Source organism: Dendrobates tinctorius, unplaced genomic scaffold, assembly GCF_039654945.1.
Source record: "Dendrobates tinctorius isolate UK_male_01 unplaced genomic scaffold, ASM3965494v1 ptg000011l, whole genome shotgun sequence".
In the NCBI taxonomy this organism is placed as follows: Eukaryota; Metazoa; Chordata; class Amphibia; order Anura; family Dendrobatidae; genus Dendrobates; species Dendrobates tinctorius.
This window is the reverse complement of record NW_027361679.1, coordinates 105,594,030-105,604,412: the sequence shown is the minus strand read 5'-3', so window position 1 is coordinate 105,604,412 and position 10,383 is coordinate 105,594,030. Positions and strand designations below refer to the sequence as shown.

General features: G+C 41.6%; 1 protein-coding gene across 1 annotated transcript; it reads left to right on the top strand.

The window, feature by feature from the left end:
• The first annotated feature begins 2,782 nt into the window (after positions 1 to 2,782).
• On the top strand, positions 2,783 to 3,726 carry LOC141100240 (Golgi membrane protein 1-like). Its single transcript, XM_073588564.1, is given in 2 exon segments — positions 2,783 to 3,478; positions 3,661 to 3,726. Coding segments are annotated over 2 exon segments (762 nt in total).
• Positions 3,727 to 10,383: the final 6,657 nt, after the last annotated feature.

Here is a 10,383-nt window from a genome sequence, read left to right as displayed (position 1 = left end):
ATTTTGTTTTCACAGAAAAAGGATTGACCAGTACTGACCATAAAGAACACATAAGCTTTTCATAAAATGGAAGTCTGCGCATGGAAAGGATTTTAACTTTCCTAAATGACCTTTAGCATCTCACTATGGTTTCCACTTATTGCTAGAGGATGATAACCACTCTCCTATCTTAGAGTGGATTACCACTCATCTCATATAAGTATTCATTGTACTCACACCAGATGGTCATGCAATGGCAGTCAATTACTGTACCTAGCAACACAGTGTAGCTATGGAAATATCCCTTCATTGGTGTATATGTATAAAGTGTACAGTCCACCTCACCAATATTGACGCCCTTCATTTTTTTAACAGACTGTACAGTATCTTCATAAATAAATGGAAATGTACCAAAGTTATGTCCTCAGGATTTTTTAATTACTGGTCCAAAGTAATGCAACAATAAAACATTGTTTTTCAACTTACATGATGTAATTTCAAAGAAGAAACAGAATAAACAGCATGTGCAGCAATAAAGGCACCACTAATTAATACTTGGTTGCACATTCTTTAGAATGGATGACAGCTTCCAAACTAAAGAGAGCAGCCATCTATAAGCTTCTTGCATTTCTCTGCTGGTATTTTCTCCACTTTTCCTTTGCAGTTTGTTCAAGCTCTTCAATGTTTACAAGGTTCCAAAGCTTTTCACTGGGATTGAGATCAGGACTCATTGCTGGTCATTTTAAAATGATTCATTTTTTTTTCAAACATTCTTGTGTACTTTGCATGTGTGCTATGGGTGATTATCTTGCTGGAGGACCCATGATCTTCGACGCAATCCAAGTTTTCTTACACTGGGTAGGACATTTCGTTCTAAAATCTCTTGATAATTCTCTGATTTCATGATTCCTGTGATACGGTCAAGGCCTCCAGTACCAGGTGCAGCAAAGCAACCCTCCCCCAGCATTATGGATCCCCCATCATGCTTAACTATTGGTAGGGTGTTGTTTTCCTTATAAGCTTCATTGCACCGTCTGTAAACATACTGTTGCTTTGCATTGCCAAAAAGTTCTATTTTGTTTCATCTGTCCACAGAACATTTTCCCAGAAGGATTATGGTTTGTTAAGGTACTTTTTGGCAAAGATCAATTGTTCCTTTTTTGTCTTCTCATCAGTAGAGATAAGTGATTATCTTCGGCTCCCTCCTTATTTGGCAAACTATAGCGCTTACTGAACAAGCTGCCGCAGGAACCTGGATACATGGATCGCTTCTGCTGATCAGTTGTTCAGCGCCGAAGCTGCATGTGTCGCGGCTGTGTGACAGTCACAACATATGCATGGAGAGCTTGTTTGTTGTGACCTCTTGGATGAGTTGTTGCTACGCTCTTGGAGTAATTTTGGTCGGCCGACCACTCCAGAGAAGGTTCACCACTGTTCCATGTTTTTGCCATTTCTGGATAATGGCTCTCACTGTAATTCGCTGGAGTCCCAAAGATTTATAAATGGCTTTAAAACCTTTTCCAGACTGCTTGATCTCAATTACTTTGTTTCTCATTTCTTCCACAATTTCTTTGAATGGTGGCATGATGTCTAGCTTTTGAAGAATGTTTGTTCTACTTCACTTTGTCAGGCAGGTCCTAATTAAGTGATTTCTTGATAGAGAACAGGTTTGGCAGTAATCAGGCCTGGGTGTGGCTAGGGAATTGTATCTCAGCTTCCCAAAGATGTGATAAACCAAAGTTTATTTATGTTTTAAGGGCACCAATCAATTTTTCACACAGTGTCCTGTAGGTTTGGATTTCTTTTTCCCTTAATAATAAAGACCTTTATTTAAAAATTGCATTTCGTGTTTACTTGTGTTATCTTTTGTTTAATATTAAAATTTGTTGGTGACCTGAAACATTTAAGTGTTGCTAACATGCAAAAAAATAGGAAATCATGAAAGTTAAAAACACTTTTTCACACAACTATATATATTGTGATGTACCAACTATTTATATCGTGAGAGACAGGTATGTATTGCACAGACAGAGGTCTGCTTCTATCTAAATCCAGGACAGTTTGCTGGGTCTTGTTGTAAATTGGATTAGGGCTGGATTTAAGAGTTAACCAGAAAGTGATGGGTAGGTCTGGATAACCACATACCTCCCAGGGGGTGTGTTCCTGTGATGTTAGAAAAGTCCTATATGCTTCCTGGTTGCACAACATGAGGGGGACAAAAGGCTATATGTGAGGCTGGGGCTGGTGAATGCCCTGAGAGTCAAGGGAGCTAATGAGGGTCTGAACTACTGAAAGGACCAATATAAAGCCAGTCTGTGAATCCTGAAAAGCTGTTAAGCAAGTAACCCAGAGCATAGGGAATTGTGTGCACTGACGGGTGTCAGTTATTGATCTGTGCGGACATAACTGCAGTTGAAATGGTCTAATAGGTCAGAGACATTCCTGCCAAGTGTACAGATATATCTGCTAAAGAGAATGGACTGTATGTCGGTTGGGTGATGTTTGCAAGGCCTGCAGTGGTTTATGGTGGTATAACAAATCAGAAATGGACTTATCTAAATGAAAAAACTGTTGTGGTTCAAATATCACTGCCAAGTGAGTGTACTCCAACCCGCTTAGTGATCGCTACATCACATGTGGCTGGTTGACTGCTGGTTGCCTGGCAACAAAGTGAGCAGCTGCGGCTGGCGCAGAGTGCTGGGGCAGGAAGTACACTTTTACATTGGTGTCGCTGAGGGAGCTGGTGGTACGGAGCTGGGCGCCAAGGATGCTGGCAGAGGTTTAATCAACTTTACTTCATATTATGGAATTGGAAAGTGGTAGCAGAGCAATTAAGTCTCCACCACTTCTCTTTGCCATGCTTCTATCATGTGTGTTTGTCCTTGGAATAAACTACTGGATTACAAGCACTCGAAGTGTGGAATTACAGAGAGTGATGAAGCTGGAGGGCAGGATTCCATGGGCAGCAGCGGAAAGGGGAGCTGTTGAAATGAAAAAGAATGAATATGAAGACAATTTGGCAAAACAGAAAAAGCAGATTGACACTATCCAGTCTTTGCAGAACTCTCAGATGCAGAATATGCAGCTGTTATGTAAAAGTGAGAAGGAGTTTTTACAGAACAATGTAACTGCTAAAGACTACTTTCCACAGACCCTTCAAGATGAAATAGTGGAAGTCCAGAAACTGTTAGAAGACAACTATCTAGAATGAAAGGAACTATAAGAAAACCAGGCCAAAAAGTCAACGTTTGAGTTGGCACAGTGCAGTAATAAGATAGCAGAGGTTATTGAGCAGTGTAAGGAAAAGATCCGCAGATTGACTAGAAGGAATTTGAAGCCAAAGAATGAGGATGAAGAAAAGGATACCATTAAGTTTGAGAAAGTTGTTACATCAAAGCAATATATTAACTTGAAAGCAATTGATAGCAAGGAGGATCTGAAATACAAGACTGTTTTACCAACAGCTAAGAGGCCCTCAGAAAATGCCATTAAGGCCGAGGTCAGACTTGTGAGAAACTCGCATGAGTCTCGCACGTCAATACCCGGCACTGTCGCCGGCACTTGGATCGGAGCATTCAGCTGCATGTATTTCTATGCAGCTGAATACTCCGTCCCAAGTGCCGGAAATTGATGAGCGAGATTCGTGGGAGTTTCTCGCAAGTCTGACCCTGGCCTAAAGAGGGTTCTTCTCCACCAGAAAGTAACGAACAAACTAAGAAAGTTAATGTTCTGGATGAAAAAAAATAGTCCTGAGGTTAGTGGGTATACTAGGTTGAGGGGTAGTGAATCCCCTGTTAAACCAATGCTGAGGGTCCTAGACAAGAGACCTAATAGTGTATATGAAGATACCAAATCGGTCCTGACCATAGATACACATGGATTTATGAAGGATCGCTCCTGTCAAACTGACCTGATCAGCTTCTATGAGGATGTAAGCTTTCAAATGGACCAAGGAGAATCATTGGATGTCATTTATCTCGACTTCTCTAAAGCATTTGACACTGTCCCACATAAAAGATTGGTAAGTAAGATGAAAAAGCTTGGGCTAGGGGAATATGTGTGTAGATGGGTAGGTAGCTGGCTTAGTGATAGAAAACAAAGAGTGGTTATTAATGGTGCATACTCAGATTGGGCCAGGGTTACTAGTGGGGTACCACAGAGTTCTGTATTTGGCCCCCTACTATTTAATATATTTATTAATGATCTAGTGGATGGCTTACACAGGAAAATATCAGTATTTGCAGATGATACAAAACTATGTAAGGTAGTTAACACAAAGGAGGACAGTTTGCCACTACAGACAGATTTGAGTAAATTGGAGAATTGGGCTGAAAAATGGCAAATGAGGTTTAACACAGATAAGTGTAAGGTTATGCACATGGGAAGGAGAAACAGATGCTACAATTACTTATTAAATGGGAAACTGCTGGGGAAATCAGACATGGAAAAAGACTTAGGCATCTTAGTCAATAAGAAGCTAAATTGGAGTGCCCAGTATCAAGCAGCTGCCACCAAAGCAAATAGGGTCATGGGTAGAGTTGAGCGATACCGTCCGATACTTCAAAGTATCGGATCGGAATGGATCGGCCGATCTTAAAAAAAAGTATCGGTATCGCCGATTCCGATACCGGAAGTCCCATTCAAGTCTATGGGACTTCCGGTATCGGAATAAGAAAAACCCTATTTTTGCCTTGTACAGCCTCTCTGGGGTCTGTACGGGCCTTTCGGGGGACTGTGCCGGCCTGCCAGGGGTCTGTGCAGGCACCCTGTGGTCTGTGCCGGCCTGCCAGGGGGCTCTGACGGCCTGCCGGGGGGGCTGTGTAGGCTCCGGTGGTCTGTGCCGGCCTGCCAGGGGGCTGTGCCGGCCTGCCGGTGGTCTGTGCAGGCTCCGGGGGGCTGTGCCGGCCTGCCGGGGGGCTGTGCCGGCCTGCCGGTGGTCTGTGCAGGCTTCGGGGGTCTGTGCAGGCATCGTCCGATGGGACTACAAGTCCCATCGGGCGATGCCTGCTACCATGACAGTGATTGACACATTAGCCAATGATGGGACAGTAGTAGTCCCATCATCCGGCTAATGTGTTGAATGTAAAAAAAAAAAAAAAAAAAAAAATTACATGCTACATACATGCTACATACATACAACATGCATACTACATATATACTACATGTAACATACATACTACATATATACTACATGCATACTACATACATGCTACATACTACATGCATGCTACATGCATGCTACATGCATGCTACATACATACTACATGCATGCTACATACATACTACATGCATGCTACATACATACTACATGCATGCTACATACTACATGCATGCTACATACATACTACATGCTACATACATACTACATACATACTACATATATACTACATGCATGCTACATACATACTACATACATACTACATGCATGCTACATACATACTACATGCTACATACATACTACATACATACTACATATATACTACATGCATGCTACATACATACTACATATATACTACATGCATGCTACATACATACTACATATATACTACATGTATGCTACATACATACTACATGCATGCTACATACATACTACATGCCACATACATACTACATACATACTAAATATATACTACATGCATGCTACATACATACTACATGCATGCTACATACATACTACATGCCACATACATACTACATACATACTAAATATATACTACATGCATGCTACATACATACTACATGCATGCTACATACATACTACATGCTACATACATACTACATACATACTACATATATACTACATGCATGCTACATACATACTACATGCTACATACATACTACATATATACTACATGCATGCTACATACATACTACATGCTACATACATACTACATATATACTACATGCATGCTACATACATACTACATGCTACATACATACTACATATATACTACATGCATGCTACATACAATACATTCATACAATACATACATAGACATACAGTACATATAACATAGAGTAACATACTTACCAATACTTGTCACATTGTTCCCCGAAGCCATTGTCGTGTACGGAATAAATATTAACATAACAAACCACAAAAATACTCACCCATGATCCGAAGCAGTCCACGAGTGTGTCCCACGACGATCTTGGGTAGAGAACTGCAGCATCAGTTGATGCTGCCGCTCTCTACGGGCTGCAGGAATCCAATGACGGAAGGTAGGTATCCTTCCGCACTGTATTCCTCCGCCACTTAAAAAAAAAAGTCCCTAGTCTCACTTTATGCCATTGCTGCGTGGGAAATATATGTAGTATGTATGTAGCATGTAGTATGTATGTAGCATGCATGTAGTATATATGTAGTATGTATGTAGCATGTAGTATGTATGTAGCATGCATGTAGTATATATGTAGTATGTATGTAGTATGTATGTAGCATGTAGTATGTATGTAGCATGCATGTAGTATGTATGTAGCATGCATGTAGTATGTATGTAGTATATATGTAGTATGTATGTAGCATGCATGTAGTATATATGTAGTATGTATGTAGTATGTATGTAGCATGTAGTATGTATGTAGCATGCATGTAGTATGTATGTAGCATACATGTAGTATGTATGTAGTATATATGTAGTATGTATGTAGCATGCATGTAGTATATATGTAGTATGTATGTAGTATGTATGTAGCATGCATGTAGTATATATGTAGTATGTATGTAGTATGTATGTAGCATGTAGTATGTATGTAGCATGCATGTAGTATGTATGTAGCATGCATGTAGTATGTATGTAGTATGTATGTAGCATGCATGTAGTATATATGTAGTATGTATGTAGTATGTATGTAGCATGTAGTATGTATGTAGCATGTAGTATGTATGTAGCATGCATGTAGTATGTATGTAGCATGCATGTAGTATGTATGTAGCATGCATGTAGTATGTATGTAGCATGCATGTAGTATGTATGTAGCATGCATGTAGCATGCATGTAGTATGTAGCATGTATGTAGTATGCATGTAGTATATATGTAGTATGTATGTTACATGTAGTATATATGTAGTATGCATGTTGCATGCATGTAGTATATATGTAGTATGTATGTTGCATGCATGTAGTATATATGTAGTATGAATGTAGCATGTATGTAGCATGTAGCATGTATGTAGCATGCATGTAGTATGCATGTTGCATGTAGTATATATGTAGTATGTATGTTACATGTAGTATATATGTAGTATGCATGTTGTATGTATGTAGCATGTATGTAGCATGTAATTTTTTTTTTTTATTTTTTTTTACATTCAACACATTAGCCGGATGATGGGACTACTACTGTCCCATCATTGGCTAATGTGTCAATCACTGTCATGGTAGCAGGCATCGCCCGATGGGACTTGTAGTCCCATCGGACGATGCCTGCACGGACCCCCGAAGCCTGCACAGACCACCGGCAGGCCGGCACAGCCCCCCGGCAGGCCGGCACAGCCCCCCGGAGCCTGCACAGACCACCGGCAGGCCGGCACAGCCCCCCCGGCAGGCCGGCACAGACCACCGGAGCCTGCACAGCCCCCCGGCAGGCCGGCAGAGACACCCGGAAGGCCCGAAATGACGGCGCATCATGATGCGCACACACCGCGCATCATAATGACGTCAGGCTGTCAATCAACTTTGAACTTCCGATTCCGATACCGACATCCGATATTGAAAAAATATCGGATGTCGGTATCGGAATTCCGATACAGCAAGTATCGGCCGATACCCGATACTTGCGGTATCGGAATGCTCAACACTAGTCATGGGATGCATTAGAACAGGTCTGGGGACACGAGATGAAAACATAATTCTCCCTCTGTACAAATCACTCGTCAGACCACACTTGGAGTATTGTGTGCAATTTTGGACGCCGGTGCTCAAGAAAGACATTACTGAACTTGAAAGGGTTAAGGCGGGCTACTAAAATGATAAATGGAGTTGGTTCACTATAATACCCAGAAAGGTTATCAAAATTAGGACTATTTACTCTAGAAAAAAGAAGAATTAGGGGAGACCGAATATATATGTTCAAGTATATCAGAGGGCAATACAGAGATCTCTCCAATGAACTGTTGGTACCAAGGACTGTGACAAGAACAAGGGGGCATTCTCTTCGTTTGGAGGAAAGACAATTTCTGCACCAGCATAGAAGAGGGTTCTTCACGGTAAGAGCAGTGAGGCTCTGGAATTCTCTTCCTGAGGAAGTGGTGATGGCCAACTCACTGAATGAATTTAAGAAAGGAATGGATGCTTTTCTTGTGAGTAACAGTATAGAAGGTTATGAATAACATAATATTATAGGTAGATAGTTTACCCAGCTTAGGGGAAGGAATTTTTTTCCCTATGGAGAAAATTGGCTTCTACTCTGTGGGTTTTTTGCCTTCCCCAGGATCTACAATGCAGAACAGCTGCACTAAAAATAGGCTCAACTAGATGGACATAAGGTCTTCCTTCAGTCTTCAAAACTATGTTACTATGTAAGTGAATCACACTGCTGTATTGACCGCTGGGGGCAGGGGAGGTCTAACCAAGTTGCGACTCGGGATTGTGAGATGACAAAGTCTGATGCCGCATTTGTTACAAAAAGGAAGTTGGTGACAGTGACAGACGGTACCTCTCTAAGGCCTCTTTCACACTTCAGTTTTTTACAATCAGTCACAATCCGCCAGGTTTTGAAAAAAACGGATCCGCAATTTTGTTTTGAGGATCCGTTTTTTTCCCCATTGACTTTCATTATAGGCGGATTGTGACGGATTGCCGTCCGTTGCATCCGTTTTTTTTGCGGATCCACCAAAAGTTGTTGTCCATCACCATCCTCAAAGATTTCAAAACGGAGCTTGCAACGTTTTTTTCTCTGGCGGATCCTCCAGACACTGATTTAACCCGAAATTCTTTCTGGGTGCCGGACAAAAAAAATTCTCTCTCTCTCTCTCTCTCTCTCTCTCTCTCCTTTTCCAGGCTGCGATTCCTTTAAAATTCTTCATTTGTTGGATCCGTCAAAAAAACGGATGGGTGGCATCCGTTGTCATCAGTACTAAAACGGATCCGCCATCCGTCCTTTTGGCGGATTTTGACTGATGCAAAAAACTGAAGTGTGAAAGAGGCCTAAGGAATCAGGTGACGATGAGGGATCAGATGCCAGGAGCCAATGCTCATAGTAGATGGAGAGGGTCCCCTCGACTGGTAGCTCGAGATGGCAGGGACATCTTTTCTCGTGGACCCGGATCGTGGTAATGTATTCATCCCCACTGGCTTGAACAGAGGGGAAGGGTATGTGATGTAACAACTAGTTGTATCGTGAGAGACAGGTAGGTATCGCACAGAAAGAGGTCTGCTGCGATCTAAATCCAAGACAGTTTGCTGGGTCTTGTTGTCCCACAAACCTGTATATTGGATTAGGGCTGGATTTAAGGGTTAATCAGAAAGTGATGAGTGGGTCTGATTAACCACATACATCCCAGGGGGTGTATTCCTGTGACATCAGAAAGGTCCTATAAGCTTCATGGTTGCATGACATGTGTGGGGAAAAAAGTATTTAGTCAGCCACCAATTGTGCAAGTTCCCCCACTTAAAAAGATGTGAGAGGCCTGTAATTGAAATCATAGGTAGACCACAACTATGAGAGTAAAAATTAGAAAATAAATCCAGAAAATCACCTTGTCTGATTTGGCAAGATTTAGTTTGCAAATTATGGTGGAAAATAAGTATTTGGTCACCTAAAAACATGCCAGATTTCTGGCTCTCACAGATCTGTTACATCTTCTTTAAGAGGCTCCTCTGTCCTCCACTCATTACCTGTAGTAATGGCACCTGTTTGAACTTGTTATCAGTATTAAAGACACCTGTCCACAACCTCAAACAGTCACACTCCAAGATCCACTATGGTGAAGACCAAAGACCTGTCGAATGACACCAGAAACAAAAAAATCACCAGGCTGGGAAGACTGAACCTGCAATAAGCAAGCAGCTTGGTGTGATGAAATCAACTGTGGGAGCAATAATAAGAAAATAGAAGACATACAAGACCACTAATATTCTCCCTTGATCTGGGGCTCCACGAAAGATCTCATCCCGTGGGGTCAAAATGATCACAAGAACAGTGAGCAAAAATCCCAGAACCACACAGGGGGTCCTAGTGAATGACCTGCATTGAACTGGGACCACCGTAACAAAGGCTACCATCAATAACACACTAGACCGCAAGGGACTCAAATCCTGCAGTGCCAGACATGTCCCACTGCTTAAAGCCAGTACATATCCTGGCCCATCTGAATTTTGCTAGAGAGCATTTGGCTTATCCAGAAGAGTATTGGGAGTAAGTCATATAGTCTGATGAAACCAAAGTAAAACTGTTTGGTAG